General features: G+C 43.7%; 1 protein-coding gene across 4 annotated transcripts; it reads right to left on the bottom strand.

Moving 5' to 3' along the window:
- Positions 1-803: 803 nt before the first annotated feature.
- Positions 804-19,538, bottom strand: ENTPD3 (ectonucleoside triphosphate diphosphohydrolase 3). Of its 4 annotated transcripts, none has more exons than XM_068674505.1 (11): positions 19,209-19,538; positions 19,037-19,089; positions 16,674-16,794; positions 13,720-13,837; positions 10,860-11,010; positions 9,944-10,103; positions 8,199-8,429; positions 7,536-7,808; positions 7,327-7,437; positions 5,992-6,129; positions 804-3,983 (listed from the first exon to the last, which is right to left on the bottom strand). In XM_068674505.1, exons 3-11 carry the CDS (start codon positions 16,791-16,793, stop codon positions 3,750-3,752), a joined length of 1,536 nt encoding a protein of 511 aa, XP_068530606.1. In that variant the 5' UTR covers position 16,794; positions 19,037-19,089; positions 19,209-19,538; the 3' UTR covers positions 804-3,749. The 4 variants fall into 4 exon arrangements, with proteins under 4 accessions (XP_068530606.1, XP_068530605.1, XP_068530604.1 ...); XM_068674504.1 differs by having other exon boundaries at positions 19,186-19,538; XM_068674503.1 differs by having other exon boundaries at positions 19,037-19,538.
- Between the last annotated feature and the right edge of the window lie 1,402 nt (positions 19,539-20,940).

The raw sequence follows: 20,940 nt of genomic DNA on the forward strand, positions 1-20,940 counted from the left end.
TTTGGCCAAAAACGTTTGCTGTAAGGAAATTTTTCAGAGCAGCAAAGCATAAGCACAACGTACGGCAGATCACAGATGGCAAGTCGGTCTGACCTGCATTCCACGAGGTCTTCTGTCAACAGTGGAAATAAATATCCCAATTGGGCTGTAGGAAGTGTGAGCTGTCTAAAGGTGCAGTGTTTATTGCGTATATGATGTTGTTTGTACAGTAAAATAGAGCAGGTAAAAAAAAAATGCATTAATTGATGTATTTATTATGCAAGCGCTTGGGGAACTGATCATAAAAACATTAAAGAGCACTTAACTCCATCAGGGATGTTTGAAAGTCCCATCTAGAATACCATTACAACAAGATTTCACTGTGTGCTTTATGATAGTGATACATTACTGCCTGTATTAATCCCGTTATTTTTGCTGTGGGTCGAGGCAGTAGGTAATGGCTTTTGGATTCTTCTCTTCTGTAGTGATCTGGAAAAATCCTTCTCCTCATTTGGTGCAACAAACCTGCTGGGATTAAGTAATTGGAAGGAAGGGAGGCTACCTAAAATCTTGCTCTTTTTAATGATCTCTGTTGGTTTTACGGCAGAGAGACTCAAATGCCAGTGGTGATTGCACTGATGACTTGTTGAGTACGTGAAGGCTGCATCTGCTCTACATAACTCTAACCCGCACGGGTGTGTTCCTGCACCTGTTCGGATCACAAACACACAGAAGAGGCATCACAGAAAACACCAAAGTTGGGCTATGCCCGGACACCGAGCAATGAAAACAATTCAAGAGCAAAACTGCAGCGGAGTCAAAAATCACAAAGTCAGATTTTGTGTTTCTTATTACACAGAAGATAAACATAAAGTACAGGCGAGCACAATTTGTGATATTTTTGTCTTCATTTCCATTCAATTGAACATAAATTGTTTCTGAAATAATTGAATAATAAAAAAGAATAAGAACTCCCTAAATTGGGGTATGATTTACTATTGCACTCAGTGATTTTCTTTTTCTGTTCTCTTGACTGCTTTTCTCCTCCATCAATGCTGAATTATGCCATGCAGCTCCAGTTACTGCTTTCTTTTGCCACGTTTGCATGTTGCTTTAGGAGAAGTTTCTCACTTTTCCCCCTTCAAAAATGTCTGTGGGTATTTCCTCTCTCAGCTGTTTCTTCTGGTGGATTAATTTTTTGGGGCTTACGTGAAGTTTTGCTTCATATTACACTTTCCTGTCCCTATTCCCAACACTTAAGGATTCTTTTTGTAATCAGTTTGTCTTCATCTACTGCCTGTGATAATTAGGAAGTGCCTCTGAAGCAAGCTCTGAAAATTGCTATTGTCATAGTCTTCCCGTCACTCTATTAACTTGTCTAGCAGGATGTGAAAATACCAGGACTGATAAAAGATGGAAAAATGTACAGTTGGCTTAGCTTTTCACCATTTTATTTTATTAATCTTTGTAAGCAAGCAGTAAAGAGTACAAAAGATACACGAGCTGGAGTTTGTACATGCTTGTAAACACTGTTCACTTCACTGGCTCCCCACGGGACCTGTTCACTTCCAGGTGACCGGGTGTTACACCCCATGATCGGGTTCTGACTCGTGCTTGGGGCGGATTTAGGTAGGGTGACCAGCCCCACTGCTCTGCCACTCCTCCAGACGTAGCCACCACAGCCAAAGACAGCCAAGCTGGCCGTGTCTGAGCAATTTTTTTTTTTTTTTTTGATCGTGGTGCTGGCTGAGAAGAAGCTGCAAGCTACAGGGGTGCTGAAGTTCAACCTTGTCAGCTTTCCTAGCTAAAACCGGTAGGAGACACAAGGCTGAGTTCTCAATCAGGTGGCTGTCATACTGATAAAGTAAGGGCATATAAGAAGGCTGAATTCTGAGCGTCTCACAACCAAATCAACACTGGAAATACTTGAAGTTGGGATAGAAAGCAGCCAATATGCCATTGGAATTCATAATTCGATGTTAATTTGAATTTTGAGCGTACGCATCAGCACATAAGATCTCTTACATGCAAAATATCTGCGTGGAAGCTGCAACCCATAAGGACTCATGGGCTTTAGCCAGTTACCAATAGATGCTGAGTACAGCAACCTCCCTTTTAGTTTACACTTCTTCACGCTGAAAATTTCAGTGCAAGAAAGGGGCAGCCATACCTTCAGAGAAGCAGAGATGAAAGGGTAAATACACGAAGAGGGGAGCAATCCTGGAGAGGCTGGAAAAGGAGGAATGTATCAAAATGTTTGGCAGTGACTGTCTGTAGGATAGTTGGGGGAATATGGTGGGTGAACGCAGCTCCATGTAGGTAGTGAACCTGAGCAAAAGGAGGTTGTAGAAGGACAGAAGAGAAGTGGAGATGCTTTTTCTCTTCCTGCAGGTCCTGAACAGCACAACAATCTCTTCATTGCCAAAATGAAACTCCAAAGCCCTTCAGAAATGTCCCTCTCACAGCTCCACAGATGATGTCAAGGCAGTGTTAAGAGGAATGAATAAAAACAGAATAAAAACACTGTGCCAGTGGAAGAGATGGCAGATGACACAGGAGTCTTTTTGGAGGCTTTGTTCAGAAGCCAGCTGGGGAAAGTCAAAGCTACAAAAAAGTCAGAGAGAGGAAAGAGGCACTGCCTGTGAAGGACCAGCAGGCAAAATTGTGGTGGAAACACCGTGGAGGGGCTGGTGAAGGCACTACAGCTGAGGGCAGAAGCTGTGACTGCAGCTACACGTTCCTGAACTCGCTACACAAAGGGAGCTCTGCCGGCCTACAGCTTGGCTCCCAATCCTCTTGGCCAGGAATGAAGGGCTTAAATTTTGGCGTACTCATGCTAATGCTTCAGAAAATCCAAGGCAGACAAAATGATACGTACATGACAAGCTGGTACAGACTGCAACTGGGAGCACAGGACACGGGAAATACAAGGCAGCAGGAGGAACTACAAGAAATGTTTCTGTTGAGGATATTAGAGAAAAAAAGACACTAAAAACACTCCAGGTTTCTGGAGATAACTGCGATGCATTTAAATTAGGTTTCATTACTGAAGCCTGAAAAGATTTTGTTCCACCTTCAAAGCAAACCTTAAGTGCAGTAACAGAGGCATTCTGAGGTCTCAGTGGTACCAAAAATATAGCTCAGCTTTAACATGGACTTGGCAGATGTTGGCAATTTACTACACCTTCATGTGGTGGGGCTCAATCGGTTTTGAATAGCAATAAAAACAATTCTGTCCCAGCTGCGCTGTTCCCCTCGGTCTGTGATTACCCAGCCTTTGTTCCAGTTTCAGAAGCTGGATTGTTCGGGGGATTTGTGTCAGCACTACACAAGACCAGCCACTACGTTCTCTTCTCCCACAGTTTTCACTGGCTCACTCTTCAGTTTTATCTTAAACAACTGCCATCGTTGATCCAATACATCCCCGTCTGATTTTACCAGTTAGCACAGAGTTAATGGACAAAAATTCAGACAGACCTGACAAGAAGAGGCTATTTAAACCTCAACAAGCAAAGTGGCATAGCTGCCCTTGCTTTATCTGCCTCACACTGGACAAACTAGTTTTACAGAAACAACTGCCAAAACATTTCAAAAGCACTCCAGTTCGCCATATCACAGATTCCTGAGTGCCTTTTGTCTCCTTTATTTACGCTTCTGGTCTTTTCAGGGCTTGTTGCCTGTCTTAACCTCTCCCTGGGTTCTTCAACAACAAAGTCCTACAGAACTTCACGGCACGGAAGATTCTTCTTTCAGCCCGTAGTAAAGTTCACTCATTCTGGAGTAAACACGTATTCCACACGACTGATGTCCTTCCGTTTATGTGATACGATACACACGTAAACAAGGAAGAGAAGACACAACAGTGCCGTAGCTGTGAGGAGGATGAGGAGCCCAGCAAACAAAGGAGGTTTCAGAGGTAGCTGGATCATCTTGCTTTCTGCTGGAATCATGTTTGTGAGGCTCAGCATGTAGCCAAGTGACCAGGTTATGCTGCTGTTACCAACCTGAAATACAGATAAAAGAGTCCCAGTCCCATGAAGTGTTCAAAGAAGAGAGGTTCCATAAGCTAAATGGCTGCTGCTGGCAACTGTCTTAAATTATCAGGGGAAAAAAAATAATAGTGAAGTGTATGAAGAAATATAGAACCATTTTAGATTAGCATTTACTGGAACTGAAAAAAAAAAAAGTAATGATCACTGGGCTAAAGACATGAGACACAGGTATGAGATGGACTGGAGCAAGGTTGTGTGATACGTAAGCAGGCGGCCAATTATGGGATGTTCTGTGCATGAAACACGTCAGCACTATTGTGTTAATTTCTAGGATTAGCAGCCATCTCAGCCAAATCCTAGGATGTTATTTAATTCAAACAAATAAAAATAATAAATAATTATTAAAAAGAGTCCAACTGACATGGACAAAGAGGAGGCCTGAGTAAGGTTAATGTCTTGAATGAACTGTTTTAACCAGTCAGCTACTGGTTGTAGGAAGGAGACCATAAGGGCCTATAACATTAGCTCATTTCTGTAGTGATGTGTACCCCAATACCTTTTGTTTAACTGATATTGAGAAAGCTACAGCAACAGGAACTAAAATATGACTGAGAAAAGCAGTGAGATGGGCTGAGGTAATTCCTCATTGCTAGGAGAGGGGAAAAAGCTCTCATTATGGGGTTCAGGACTTCTGCAAATCATCTAGTTCTAGATTTGGCCCAGAGCTTAGCATTGGTTAAGATTCTTTCACTGATTTGTGTTCACTAACTAAAAGCAAATACGCTTTTAGCAAAGACCAAAAAGCTTCTCAATATATACTCTTAGAGGCAAGTACTTTGCCATCTCTGGAATATCTTAGTTTTAATCTTACTATTTTTCAGTTCTTTGAGGGGCAGCTCGGATTAAGAGGATGCAGTCTTGCCTCTTGGAGATTCATGATTTCCCTCATGCAAATTGTGGGTAACAGAAGCGTTCATTTCAGATAAGCCCTTTGGGTTTTCCTTTTGCTCAGTATTTTTACAGTCTTGGCAAAATACAGCAAAATACTGCCGTGTTTGGCTGCTCCCACTTGCTGGGGGCAACAAAAGATGTGTAAAAAAGATTACAAACCCACCCTTCTCCAGGTCCAGATTAAGATCCCAAAGTAAGCTTCGCTGATTTCCTGGCAGAAGGGCTAAACGTTGAACACCCCTCCAGAGGACCAAATAAGTCTAGATAATCCTATTTAATTCTTCGGTACGCCAATAATAGAGTGTGACTGTTCAGAAAGCACTGCTTGTGATTTCTCGGTAACAGCTTGTCAGCATAGCCTGCATTTAAGAGCCTCCCACGTGAAAATCCACAAGCATTCATTTGTCGTTTTCACGTGCCAGTGCTGAGGCATCTCCAGACTGTACGGAGATCATGAGGCAACCTGGGAGAGGGTTTTACCAGAATGCTCTGTACAGCAGCAGAGGGGAAAGGATGGAGTCCCAGAGCACTGCAGGGACCACGCTTCCTGATGTAGCAGCCAGATTTACCCAGTGGCCACACCTTCTGATTTGGAAGGAAGGATTTCTCAGAGGTAGCTTTGGAATGGATGTATACTACTTCACCCCAAATACTTCATTTTTGTTTTTTTTAGGAGGAAAATTGGAGGTCAGGGAAGAGAGAAACGTGGGAGTTACCCTGTTTGGCTCGGCAGTGTTAGCTCACTGACCTTGACTGGAGAGGTGTTTCAGGCCTTGAGTGAGCCAGTACTTTAACAAACTGGGGCAAGTTTGAAAACTGTATTATTCGACCCATTCTTAAAGCTTTTTAAAAGAATGTAGCCAGCATCACCAAGTAATGTTGCAGCCTCTGAAACCACGCTGAAATTGGTACCGAGGCTCGAGAAGTGGCTTTGTTTTATGCCAAACATTTGACAACTGTTTATAAATGCTGTTCACAGCCATTATATTTTTGTAGCTGCTGCATCTTCGGTCTTCTTCTAAACATTTTTAGATTAAAGTAACCATAAGAGGACATGATTATTACTCACCTCCTTTTGAAAATGTATCTGTGCCCAATTTCCTTCATCAAAGTTGTAGCCATGTATGAGCAAGTAGTAAATGAAATTGGCTGAAAAACAGTAGGATCTAGCATATGTTTCTTCAAATTTAGGAAGCATAAATTGGAGCTGAAAGCAAAAGGGATTTATTTAAACACACAAATTGTGAAACGTAAATACTTTGGGGTTTTTATAAATAAGAATACTTCGGATTCTAACTAAAATTTATTTGCATTGTTCAGAAACAGCAAGTAAAACCGTGGGCAACTAGACAAAGATTTAGTGTGCAAAGACCCTGACAGTGACATAGCTTATGTGGTGGAAAAATAAAATAGAATAAAATAAACATAAACTGCAGATAAAAGATTGAGGATGTTATGGTTCCTAAATTTTCCATGTCATCTTTACAGCGTGGTTAAAACTGTGGTAGTAAACTGCAGCCACAAATCTCTTAAAGAGGATCACAGACGGAGTGCACCTTGCATGTGGCAGTCAGCTATCACGCTGTGATGATGCCAAATTACAGCAGGAAATGCCAGCAACAAAATGAATGCAAACAAGGAGCCCGTTTGGTGATCTGAGGCACTTTCCTTCAATTTTAAAACAGGTCCATCAATTTACTCTAGGTTTAAAAAAAAAAAAAAAAAAGAATAAGGCTATGTCTTTTCCTCATATGAACTCTGCAGGGATGATAATGAGAAATCAATTTGCCTTCCACCAGAACAAGTTCTTCACGGGCAGCATTAGCTCCCATTTAGCTCGAGTTCCACCTACAGTGCATCAGCTCTGTGGTTCTGTGTGCTTGCTGATAACGTAGGACACAATTGTTAGCTGCTAAGTGCTTCGAACATATAGCGATAACACTGATAATGTGTGCGATTGAAATGTGTTGCTAATGAACGTCTAGCTAAGTTTTGTTTTAAGGTTTAAGCTGGCCTGTTCTATCAGCCTTCAAAATGCTTCTACGACAGCAATCTCCAATTCCCCAAAATGCATAAATTTACACCCAAGTGTGAATTCAGCTGCAGCACCCCTTGCTTCCTCAGAGACATCTCAGATGTATAAAGCTCAGAGATCACAACAGGAAAAAGCACGCACTGCTTGGCCATGCTTCACTACAGCCCAGAAACTCAGCTTAGAGTCGTGGTGAGTGGAATTTTCAAACCTCTTCCAAGCTTTAAGCACGCCAGAAATACCACATGGTTTGAAACATAGTGGGAAAACAAATGTTAATATTGCTATAGATCGGAAAAGTTTTGAATACTTTCCAGTCTATTTTATCTCTCTATTTTACAGATACAAAAAAAAATAAAGAAAACTACGTACCTGAGTCCAGTTCTGTGAACAGAAATACCACATACTTGTATTGAAGTCAGCTAGAGAAAAATGATCGGATAAATTCAAAGCATTAATTGTGTAGTAGAATCCTGAGAAAGCCTATGGAAAAGGAGTAGATGAAAAGGCCTGTTACTTTCAGAACTACAGAAATCAAAAGCAAGAAAGTCCAAAGAAGAAATGCTTGTTTGCAAACCTACCACAAAATTCCCTTTAACTTTTGGCTGATGGACTCTATCAAATGGACAGTCTTCTTGGTTCCTGCAAGCAGTGAGGTTGAACAGTAACGAAACCATCTCCTGGCACAGACCTGGGTCTCCAGTTCCACGGAAGCTCACAGACTGGTTTGGGTAATAATTTGCTGGTCTCAGGGACTGCGTGCAGAGGCTGCCACAAAAGTACTTCACCGTTAATGCAGTGTTGTAATTCCGAGGGTAACACGGATTATCCACGCTGGAGCTGGTGCTTGATTTCTGAAGGAAAACAATAAAGGCAACTCAAAAACAAGAAAGACCTAATGGGACAACAGCTACAGAAATCTTTTAACCCGTGTAAATGTGTGTAAATTTTAACCAATGTTGCTGAACATCGTAATTCATAGAAATTCCTTTCCCCAAAAAAATCAGTGGCAAGATCAGCAAAACACCTACAGGACTTGTTGGGTCTTTTTGTTAAATGATACAAAACTCAAACCAAAGATTTCAAAGATCTTTGAAACCTAAGTGCATTTGTCCACAAGTAAGCACCACAGGGCTTTTACTGTGGTCTCTGAACTTCACCAAGGGGAAGAGAACACAAGCCTCAGAACCTTCTTGGACAATTAGGAAACAGCTGCAAGAGCATCACAGCAATGGGTCTCAGACCTGGAGCAACAATGCTAAAAGCCTTTTCTCTGCTTCATCCCTCCCGTAGCACTGGAAGCTGTGAGTGTAGACATTGTAGTTGTAACCATACAACTTCACTTGCAAGGTGCTATTGAAGTTCTCCTGAGAGACCTCCGGGATAAATGAAATTTGGGTGGAAGCTCCTCCAAGGTCCAGGGCACCCATGGTCTCCTTTCTGTATGGATGGACCCATGTCTTCCAAAGGTTTCTCTACATGTAAAAAGAAAAGAAAAGCTAATTAGAAATATCATCTGCTTGTTCTCCCTTCGAGCTTTTCTACTTCTCACTTAACTAGATTCCCCCCACTCTTCGTCCTTTCTGAAAAATCCTAGCTCTGTGTTTTTTTAGATGTGAGGGATGTACTTTCACAGAGTAAAAGGAGGTTGAAAGATGGAAAAAGAAGACAGGACAATAATCAAAGCACTAGCCAGATCAATATCTGTACTAGAATGCAGGAAATTGAAGTCTCTGGGTACCCGTGAGATCTTGAACAAATCTGGATAGAAGCAGCATGAATATTTGCTTGTTTCAAGGCAAGAGGAATTATTAAAGGAATAAAACACTAAAAGATCACACAGGAAAAGAGAATGAAAATAGGGTGAAAAAAAACAGTAGTCAAACAAAATCTCTATCAAAGTCAAAGGAATGAGAACCCCTAATCTGCATTTCCTTCACTGAAGCTGCAGTGGCAATAAATCTCATCCATTCACAGCTGGTGCTTCTCCCTGCTACCCAAAACATTCCCCAAATTCTTTATTCGATCCACACAGTCACAGAGTAGAATACATTTCTGCATCATTATCTACCTCCTTATTTACAGTAGTATTATTTACCGAGGGTAATATGTATGCAGAAGAAGGGAAAAGAAACTTTATGGACTAGCAAACACGCTCATGAGAAAAACCTACAGCAAAAGATTCCCTTTAACAGCCCCCAGCCTAATTCCACTCTTAGCACCATTCTTGTCACGATTAAAATTCAGGTGGTGGAAGACTGGCACCACCCTGACGTTCACGAAGCCATCATTATTGCATGAAATGAGGAAAGCTTTGCCAGAACACGTGATTCTAGTGTAATTTTTCTTAACTTTGTAGGAACCAACAGCACGTTCATTGTGAGCTATCACCTGGATCACCAGCATCCAATTCTTGCTTATTAATTGCCAGGACTGAACAGGAACCGTTCTGCCCAGTCAGTGAGCAACACCCGGCGGTCTGCTTGAAATTTATGACAGCCTAGCAAGACTATCTGGAAGAAGCACAATAATGCTAAGAGCAGCACATGACTGCCATAAACACAGACAGGACAAGCAGTTGCTGGTCATCTTGGGACTGTTTTTACTGGGAATTAAAAAAATCCAAGAGAAAATGCTGTCTGCCATGGAGCACCTGCCTGACAGTCATCACCTGGCACATTTTAACATACCAATGCACTTAAGGGCAAGGCAACTCCTCTCCTGTGTGAGGCATCTTGAAGTCATTTATGGAAGAGCCCTGCTTTGTGGGTCAACAATTTTACCTTTATCACATCCCTGTCACATCGTATCCTTTATGTTTGCTTTGTTCAGTTACTGCCAGGACAAGATGTTACAGTGTGAAATTAGTTACAGCTCAGGTTTCAACAGGCATTTCCCTCTCTTTGTATACATGAAACTACAAATGAAGCTTTTTGTTTATAACAGAGACAACAGTGAAAAGAAAAGCATGCATTTTTTTTCCACACACCTCCAAGAAATTGCCCATTAAATAGTTGGCTGTTATCCATCCGTACACCCCTTCCTCTGTTCCAGTTATGATTTGCGCGCCCCTAAATTCAAAAGGTTGTGCTCTGAAGTAGTGCTGAACGCTCGCAAGGACTTCGTTGGCTGCTGTTTCGTTTTGCAACCTAAGCGAGTCACAAAACACGAGACACTGAGCATCTGGAAAGGCAATTCCACGTTTATTCCTCACTAACTAGAAATTCAAGAAGAAACTAACAAAAAATGGACATTGTTTTAGCCCAAAGGGGAAGCTTACTGTAGGGAACAGCCAGGTACCCAGCCTCACTGCAGCTGGCAACTCACCCACTGAGTACCAACTTCACTCTATCATAGGAGCTCATGGGTATTTTGTTTCTTACACACACTTTTTAGTGAACTGAGTGCTTATAGGACAGCTGCTGGCTAGGACAGACCTAAGTTTTTCTTCCCACTCTGTTCAGTCACAGACCAAACATGTAAAACGCAGTTTGTGCCATGGCTAAAACCACAAGGAGACCCCAAAAGTCCCATTACACTGCAGTCATGCTAAGAAAGCTCTGCGGCGTGTAGCTTTAATCTGCTTTTGCTGCCCTCAGACAGGCACAAACATCATCTGCTTACACAACACTGGATTTTAAGGTAGCTTTGGAAGAGAGAATTAAACGCTTGCCTTCTCCAGAGTAAAGCAAGCATTTCTTTTCAATATGGCACAGCAGAGGACTTTCGTACAGCCCCCCTTTCCCTATCAAGAAAGTTAATTGAATTCAATTGGCTGGGCTCCATTTCCTTTTCCAAAGAGCAATTTCCAGTGGACAGAAACGTGTCCAAGACATTTTTCTCCTTCTTTCTGCGCAGCCTGCTACGCGAGGATGCATGCAGGGGAATTCAGGTTTGCACGATACCTCAGCAGTCTCATGCCAGCTGTAGCCCCCAGATAAACAGAAGTGGTTTTATGCAGATGAACGGGGATTCTCTCCTTGACTTTTTTCAGACAGTCATCAAGGGGTTTGGCAAGGGCTCCTGGGTTATTCTCATAGCTGGATATACCAGGGCCTAAAAGAGAACAAGTAGATTGATTGCATTCTGCTCTGCCAATTCCAAATTAGCCTAATTATGCAAACAGTTGTGATGAGAAAGAGGCTCCACCTTTCCTCCTGTAGTTGTAAACAAGGACAGGGTGGTGGAAAGCTAGGGCTGCTTCAGGAATAAACAGGGTAGCGACTGGCTCAGCTGGGTTGAGACAGAGAAGATATTTGAAACTGCTTGCATTTTAAATATATATGGTATATAAAATATGTAAGTATAACCACCTAATGCCATAATGGCAATAGTGCTACATTCATGAGGAAAATAGGTTTACTTTTGGCAGATGTTGTAGAAACTGAGATGTCTAATGAACGTAAAATCCCCCTGATCTGCCAAACTAGAGAAAATCCCTCCTTCCACAACCTAAGGCGAAGATTTCCCAACCTGTTTTGCCGCAGTTGTTGTGGGAACCACGGCACCTCTACAGCTCCTTGCTCTCAGCTGACAATAAAACAAAGAGGCTTCTGCTGGGAACTGCTGGTGAAGTTCCCAGATGCACACAAAAGGCTCTTGGGCTCCTGGAGGTACAAGTCCAGGTTGGTGCTTGGTATTCCACAGCCCTCCCAGCTTCCAAGGCCTTACAATATCCGGAGTGAGTCAGTGCAAGGCGTCCCTGCTTGAACACCTGACATCAAAAGCTTTCCTCCATTGCTCAACGCCCCAAGGACCAGCAGGACCTCAACTTGTTCAGGCTTAACTCGGGTGTGAATCACAACATTCCTCACCAACATTCCCCAGCCCAGGAAGCGGCGCACGGGGAAACCCAGGCATTCCCACGGAGCCACTGCCCCACACGGAGAACAACCCTGCCAGATCCCCATCCACTTCTCTCGCCACAGCCACCTCTCCCACTAGCCCGACCCCAAGCTAAGCAGAGGGCAGCTCTCCGAGTTAAATGAGGAACCTTTTATCTTCAGCCACATACGCCCCTGCACTGGTAAAGAAGAAAATAAAGGAAAAAATACAAAAGGAGACTCTACAGCCTCCACTTTCCACCACTTCTCCTTCCACAGTATGAACTTACACACAGACATCGCCACGTCTTCATTAGATATTCCAGCCCTGCTTTGGAATAAGGCTTTTAAAAAGTTTTAAATCTAGCACAGGCAGGCCTGAAGCTGGAAAAAAAGCTGTCAGGGGAAAGCTCGGCAGCAGCTGCTGTTATCTAACAGCCCCCAAACTCCCTCTTGGTGGCAGCAGCCTGGGTCTTTTGGTTTAGGAACAGGCAGAGCAGGACACGGGGCTGTGACCATTTCTTCTGGGCAGGCACCTGCTTTGCTGATGCTTAGGGCCTGACCAGGACAGACTAACTGCAAGATAATGAGAGGGTTTTCATTTGGGGCTGGCTCGAACAGACAAGGCAGAAGTACCTAACAAGGGCAGAAACTAACAAGGGCAGTTCACAGCAACTTGGACTCTGTTTTGCAATGTTTTGTTTTCCCCCCCAAGGTAAAAACAAAACCTAAAGCAATTAAAGCAAATTCACAAAGAACTGCTCTGTCAGTTTTAGAGGCGAACAGTAACTCAGTTTCCCTGTGCATCTTTCTCACACCACTATCCCTCCAGGCAACACCTCGGCAGGCAGGCTGCCACTCCTGCAGCCTGTGAGGACACACCATCAGGTGTGACAGCACATTTCTTCTGCGCACATTACTTTTGTTTTCCTTTCCTTGCTCTAAAATTGCTAAGAACAGCCACAGGTGCTTAATGGTGATGATAGAAATGTTGGCAGTGTTACGAAACCATTTGCTCCTGTACATCCCCAAGCTACTTATGGACCCCCAGGGCTGCAGGTTGAACATCCATCTCCAAACACACACCAGGATGCAGGATTTTACATGATTATGATTGAGAGAGAAGGAAAAAAATCTCCTCGAGTGCCACAGTTATTAGCAGAGATCAACATTTGCACTGAGACTTTATGGGACCAGCTGAGATGCTCAGCAGGATCATGGGGCAGATTCTCCTGGAAACTACACTAAGGCACATGGAAAATAAAGAGGTGATTGCTGACAGCCAACCTGGCTTCCCTAAGGGCAGATTGTTCCTGAGCCATCTGGTGACCAAGAGTTTCGGAAGTTATGATGAAGGAATCCACAACAAACTGCACCGCACAACTCCAGGTCTCCCTGAGTCAAAGGCCCACCTACACAGGGATATCTGACACAGCTACAACATCCTGTTAGAAGCAGTTCTGCAATGGAGCTATTTTACTTGGTAATTTCATCAGATGCTTCCTAGCTTTCTAGTCTCCGTAGCTCCAGGACAAGCTCTTCCTGTTCAGCTTCTGCGTGCCTTGCACAACCCCCCCTCAGCTGCCTCTTTCAAAGTAATCGCTGAATAACGCCAGATAAACTGCACCAGCCCTGTTTCTCTAGGAAACCTGACTCAAACAGCAAAGGTTTCTTTGAATACCACTAATACTGCTGGAAAATAAAAGCTAATTTGTCAAACTTCAATAGCAGAGCACCCTACTGGAAATCAGAGCACCCTACTGTATCAAGGGGAGGACTGATGCTGTACAAGAGAGAGATACAGATACAGTCTTAACAGTGCTTGCTCCCCAGCACTGAAAAGGAAACACAGTGAAAAAAACAAAACAAAATGCAGTAAAAGCTGTCAGCTAACCTTTTCTTGGAGGCTAGAAAGAAACAAGGAACTGCAGTCTGCGCGTACCTTTCACGTTGCACTTGAAGGTTTGGCTCACGACTCCCGTGTTGTTTTCTTTTTCTGCTGGCCATTCATAGACATAGACCGTAGTCCGTGAGGATCCAGCATCGAGAACTATTCCGTACTGGGGAGAAAAAATAACAGCTTAGGAGACAAGCAACAAGAGGCAAACAGTGACAGCGTACAGGCCTGTGTGCAGCCGTACTTTTCTTCATCAAATCCTTTAGGAAGTGCGAGCACACTCTTGTAAATATTTACAGGAGTAAATATTTACCTGGCTAGTGTCAGGTGTTTAGGCAGAAATCCATCAGAGAAGCAAAACAAAGGGTGTTAACACAAACAGCATGCTACATGTCCTCAATCACAAATGCACTGGGAACGGAGAGTGCTCATCTCCTCTCCGCATCGGGTCCAAAACCCACACAGACACATTTATAGCACTGTGTTAAGACCCAATTTTGCAGCAAATTGCTTTCCCATTATCCCAACTACACTCACTGGACAACGAAGGGCTTGGTGCCTAAGCACTGGCTTTAGATTCAAGGGTGCCCCAGGGATCCATAAAGTCATGAGCAGAGAGGTAAAAATGTGTAATAGCCCACAGGAAGATTGATGAAACAAGCCTGGTTCTTTTCTAATTCTACCATAAACCTTTCCCTTTGAGTGGCTTAGGCAGCCCACCTGAGAGTCTAGCTCTGAAAATAGCCTGTGCCAGAGTGCGAGACAACGAGGGAGAGAAAGAGAATTGATATTATCCCACTTTTATTTATGAAATAAATGAAAAATATTACTGTGACCTGCCCAAAGTCACTGGGCTCTCTGTAGGATTAAACTAGAGGCTTCTCCATCTCACTCCACTGCCCACCAGATCACTCTTACCCTCTTCCCCTCCTTCTGTGGCAGCAGAAAGCTGGCAACCAGGCAGGCAAACAGCATGAAGAAAAGCTGGTGAGGCTGTACCTGAAATATTCTGTCCAGTTCTGGACCCCCCAGTACAAGAGAGCCCTGGACGTACTGGGGAGAGTCCAGTGTGGGGCTACCAAGTGATGAAAGGACCCAAGCACCTCTCCTCTGAGGGAGCTGGGACTGTTCAGGCTGGAGAAAAGGCAGCTCAGGGGGGATCTCATCAATGTTTATAAATACCTAAAAGGATTTTGCAAAGAAGATGGAGCCAGGCTGCCCAGTCTCCCTCCTTGGATCTCCAAAATTTGCTTGGACGTGCCTTGGGGAACCTGTGCTAGGTGGCCTTGCTTGAGCAGGGAGCTGGGCCAGGCGGCCTCCAGAGGTCCCATCCCACCCCAGCCTTCTGGGATTTTGTGGAAGTAAACTGCAAATTTGTTTATCCCCCTTGTGATCCCCAAAAGTAAGCTCAGCAATCCCTCTCTTCCAAAATCATCTGACTGGTAGGAAGTGCACATTAACAGGGCTCATTTCTTAGTCAGCATTTTTTCTTTAAACAAACAAACAAAAAAAAAGACAGAAGGAGCCGAACAATACTGCAAAATGAGAGCCTCCATCTGGCTGCAGAGCAGTATCAGCAGCTGCAGCAGCAGCAGCCCGATCCATTTCATCACACTGCCTCCCCAGAGAGCCTCAGATCTGACCGAGGAAGGTCGCTGCTCCAGGTGGCAGACCGTTCAGCCTCTGCACCTCATTAGTTCCCGGCTTCCCACCGTAATCCTGCAAACTCACGGCCCTCACAGAACCACCTCTAATATCAGCCTGTCTCCCAGAGGGCTGTTGGATAATGAAAATCTCACTCATATTTACCCAGCTGGTATTTAACTTGATCAACCACAGGGCGAAAGGTTCCTCGGCCACTATCAATCCGCTAGGCCGTCAGGTTCTGTTCAAGCAAAGACACCTGAGGCGTATTCCCCCTCCTCAAAAGACAGATGAGCGCTCTGCAGACACATAATGCACTAATGATAAATTTACTCAAGGGCTATTAATTAAATCCAGCCTCAGTCAGCCCCGAGTGCCAACCAGAAGCTTTTAACTTGGCTATTTTTAGTGCTAACTATCACGCCCAAGGAGAGTTGGAAAATAATATTTTCACCTCAGCTAACCCTGAGGTTTTTTGACCCATTTCCATCCTCCTGCTTCAGGATTCCCCTGCATTTCCCATCCTGCTTCCTGAAAGTAACAAAATTACAACGCAAAGAGCAGTACAATTTTCTGAACCAATGCAAAACGCCCTGTGTGAGCACTTCTGTATGGCCTCCGAGGCAGTTTTACACTGTTCCCACTCAACCAACCTGGCTGTGGCCAAAACAGGTCAGGGATATTCACTTGAACAGCTCTAGAAGGCCACTTTCTACAGCTTTGCCTTCAGTTTTCTCTCATTGAAGAATCTGCAGCACAAGGCAAAGCCTGAACCTACTTCCCAGATTCTTTGTGTTTGTCTTTTTCAGCTTGCTCTGCCCCTCCTCATGAAGCTACTTTGCTTCTGTCAATAGCCAGCAAGTCCCAACGTGTGGTAAATCAGAAAATGCACACTTACAGCCTGAATGCTTTTATGAGCCTCAGGAGTGGTTTGCAATGATTTCAGCACAACCTTCCTCTCAAGCTGTGCCTGAGAGCAGAATTTCAACTCCAGGATATACTTCAAATAACTTCAAAATTATTTTAAAACTACTTCCAATCTCAGACAAAAAAAAAAAAAAAAAAAGCAGCGGCATTTTTTGTGTGTTTGGCCTTTCAGTCCTGGAGAAGCCTTTGTGCGATAGGCATCACAGACACTGAACCGAGGAATGCTTTTCCTGCTTTGCAAGTGACTTACTCTGTCATCTTGGCCAATTCTCTTTTTATCTCAGCCTCAGTTTTCCCATGACAAAGATGTGATGAATCATTAATTTGTGGCTGTAAAGTCACTCGCATTAAAATGCTATTTAGAAAGGAACATTATTAAATATCAATTCAAAACATTGTTCTCTGTCCTTACCTATTTTAAGGCTTACCTTAAGCCCCGGGGAGAGGATCTTTTGCTGATTTATCTGAATCACTGCAATAGCAATGACAAGAATTATGCTTAAGAGAAGGAACACCTGGGCAACAACACTTGGAGTTCTGGTGAGCATCCTGTAACAACAAAAGGGGAAATGCTTAAGGAACGTGAAAGAATTCGGTGATTGTGTATAAGACCTGGGACCCTGAATCAGTCAAGACTCCTCAAAAAATCTCATTGCATCAAATAAACTGTGCTACATGAAAATTCTTCCCAAGAACTGCTTGGTGTTTTGCTATCACTAACTTGCCATTGTCTAGAAGGTGGGTGTGCATACGGTTGTACCCGTGGTGCCAGATTTCATCCTTAGCTGCCAGTCTGCTCGTCTCCCACCGTGCCGACGTGTAGATGCAGGCTCCCCACCTGCTATTGCCTCAGGAGATGAGGGCAACGGGCAGGCTGGGGCTAGAGCACCCTGAACCATCCCACGTGTGCCTGTGACAGAGACACAGCCACGTAGACACAATGCTGGCGGCTGCTCAATGAAGATGAATGCAGGTTCCTGCCAGAGATGCAAGGTCATGGTCTGTACTAGATACAGGCTGCTTTAGCAAGAAACTAGGAAGGTTTCAGGAACATCGAAGCAGGCATCTTTATTCTAACTGCCAATGCAATCATGAAGTAGTTTTGTGTGTATGTCTGTACACATATTAATGCAGAGCTTGGTATTATCTTTCTGTACTACTCAAAAAGTAAAAATATACAGTTTAACTCAAAAATCTTGTCATGAGAAGCACTAAATCTACATAAATCTAAAGCGTAGTTATACTAGACCAACGTAAAGCTGACATGAAGCATGCACACCGAAGGTAAGGGTGTTTATAACCTCTAGAAATGTTTTCCAGAATTCAAATGCATTTGAGGTTTCCTGTTATTCCTACTCATCCTTTATTTTTGCATGTCCCTAGCCTGACAGCTTTTCACTCCAAAAGGCCTTCAAGTCTGAAAACCCCATATTAAAAATTTTTACGCTCCACAGGGTTGAGGAGGAAAGAAGTGGTAGGTGATAAGCATTGAAGTTTCAGAGGAACACAAAAAGAAGAACTTTCTTGTCTTTCTCATTTCCAGAAACCAGTTACTTTGGCATATAAATATCAGGTTAGTCCTGGCATCCCGTTAGTCCCACTGTACCTGCAGCACATCGTCTGTCCCCTTAGCTCCAACCAGAGCCAGAGGACCGAGGAAGAAGGGCAGAATAAAGTGCTTCTTCACACAGCTTCCATATTGTAAGCCCTGTGAGTTCTTCAGCCTGTGTTAGCCATAATTGAAAGGTGACTGAAAGAGAAGTTATCTACTTGCAACCTAATTTATACCATTCACTCCTGGATCAAAGCACTGACAGTGCTGGAAAAGATAAGTTATTATCAAGGGGAAAAAAAAAAACTCGGGGCAAAGAAGTCTTCGAAAAACTAAAGCACTACTAAAGAGACAAGCAATAATAATTATTATACTATTAACACTCAAGAACACCCGTGATGACTGCTGAGATGTTTTCTGCTGTATCCTTTTTATCATGTGCTTTCCTTGTATTGGGATTCATCTTCGTTAGACACATTTTCTCATTTCAATACCTTTTCTGATAGGGAGCGTATTGGGTAAAGGAGCTTCTCTTAAGACATTCCTCCTACAATCTTGTCCCATTAGTAAATAGGACAGTTTCATCAGAGAATAACATGTATATTCCCATTTCAGCAGTAGGCTTTGTGTCAGAAGGAGGACACCTTACACTCCATGCCCTCCTGAAGTCACCCTGCAGGTGACACCTTACCATCTGAACTGCCCACGTCGGTGGAAGATTTCACATAACTGGGTCAGAAGTGCAGGGCTGCACCCAATTTTAGCTAGCCTCACCCAGGTCTCACACATCCTAGGCAACACAGTAATTTTTATTGCATTCACTGAAATCCACAGAGGTACCAGAGGAGGTTGAACAGAGGTGTAAGGCAAGTAACTCACAGGAGCTAACATCCCACGCTTGCTAGCAAAAAGCCAAATAAGATTTCAATTAAGTATCAAAAAGCGGTTGAATCCCATTATTAAAACATTCTCCTGAAGCAAAACAGAAACACAGCCGTGTATTTTTCACAGCCAGTTGAGTACCGTGGACCACACAGATATAGTGGATGACCATTTTCTATGCCCTAGTTCAAGCAAAAGGAATGCAAAGGAAAGCTGACTAAACTTCTTCATGCCACCAACATTTTGAGTTTAACCAGGTTAAATATACATCTATACGAATGCCAGTGCATATTATATGTTGAGATTCCTTCCTCCGAGTTACCTGTAACATCAAACCCGCTTATTTTAGGTACTGACCTGTTTGTTCATAGGGCGGATGGGCAAGCAGCGTACCTTCCTTCACACAGTAACTGGAGATACGCAGACATTAGCGTTTATTTAGAAGTGGTCTGCAGGTGAACGCTTTTCAAGCGATGCAAAAAACCAAAACCACAGCATTTTCAAACCTGCGAGAGAAGCTTTCGCAGACCTGCTTTCGGAGCAGGAGGAGGAGGAGAAAAGAAGTGAAACAAGCACACGGAGCCTAAAGGGAGAGGCCAAACCCGCTGAGCTTTCCCTCTGCTCACCGCCCCGGGTGAGAAGGCTTCGAGCACCGCTTGTGGTTTCCGACAAAGCCCCAAATTTCCCCCTTTGCACGGGAAAAGCCGAGGGAAGGAGCCGAAGGGGAGAGCCCACAGGGGGAACCCGCCCGCCCGCCATCTCCCTCCCCTCAGCGGGGCGGCCGCTGGGCGGGAAACCGCCCCTCCGCCCGGCCCTCGCAGGGAAAGATAAATAAATAAAATTAAATTTCCCTTTCCCTTCCAGCTGCTGCCCTCTTTCCGGAAACAGATCTGGCTTTGATTACTACAGAGCTGCGTGTCCCTAAATGTTCTTGGGTTCTGCCCCAGAGCAAAGGCAGGAGGAGTGTGTTGCCTGGAGGTGACGCTGTGGGTATATCCCTCCCTCCTCTGTAGGAAACAAGTGTTTCCTCAGCAGGATTTTTCTAAGTCCTCACAAACCGGCAGCCCTACAGTTTCAAGGCTTCCTTTCCATTCAGGTTCAAACATTTTAGCCCCCCTGGGTTTGCAGTTTTGCTGGATTCCTCACCAAACCTAGACTGAGCAGTGGGGTTAGCACAGACACAGATGCGTGTGTAAAAGCAGTGTCACAAAGATGAGGCTCCCATCACTTGCCTGACCTGTGTGATCAGCTCCAGACAGGGATCACACAACAGCCTACAGGATGGGTTTGCCAGAGACACGAGCTCTGGAATCACACTGAGATGCCTTAAGCACTTTGTCATCATTTGCCTATTCCGCTCAGATTCAGATTAACATAATGTAAATAAAATAAAATAAAAATACACTCCGTTGCTTTCTTTCCTTGTATTGATCTTGATGAACTACATTATCTCTGATTTATGAATAAAGAAAGGAGAACAAGCAACCAGCTGCAGCCTAGTGACTCACCTATAAGGTTCCTTACATAGCCTACCCATTTCAGGACCTCTGCTCTACTGTGCTTTACGATTAGGAGCAGAGGTCATTTCTTTTGATGACAACATGTTATTAAAGTTGGATTAATGGTGATCTTCACGGATCAGTTTGGCTATTTCTGGTTAAAGACAAAGCCTCCCATCCATCCTGGTTCCCTGGCTGCTACATGTACTTCCTTTCTTCTATGCCATTTCCCTTCCCAAGGCATCTTTTTCTTCTTCCATCCAAGTACATTTGTTTTAATTCATTTAGTCCAACAGACTGTATTAGTCTGCTCTGCTGGGAGAGAATCTGTCTCAAATGTCCCTTTTAAATGTCAGAGAAGCTGGATTGCTTACAACCCCATGGTAAAGCATACTCTTTTTGCTACCATCAAATGAAAACACTTTGAAGTAAAAAATAAAGCACTGGCATCCACCATCACTTCAGCTAGTTCTACAACCTGCTTCCACCAGTGACCACAGTGTAATGCTCACAAAGAAAGTAAAACCTGACCTTCCAAAGCATTCATTTTCTTCCATAAAAATAGGTATGAGAGATTCTTTTTCTTTCTTCACCATTTGCAAGAGCTGGGCTGTTGCACAAGCTGCTTTTCTCATGACATTTATTGCTGTGCTAAAGCCATGATAGCAGTGTAAGTGATATGAGCTGTAAAATCCCCCAGCTGCTTTTAGAGCCCAGAACATTGGTCCTAAATCAAATGGTCTAAAAGCAAGATTCCCCTCC

The sequence above is a fragment of the Anas acuta genome, chromosome 2 (assembly GCF_963932015.1).
Source record: "Anas acuta chromosome 2, bAnaAcu1.1, whole genome shotgun sequence".
NCBI lineage: Eukaryota > Metazoa > Chordata > Aves > Anseriformes > Anatidae > Anas > Anas acuta.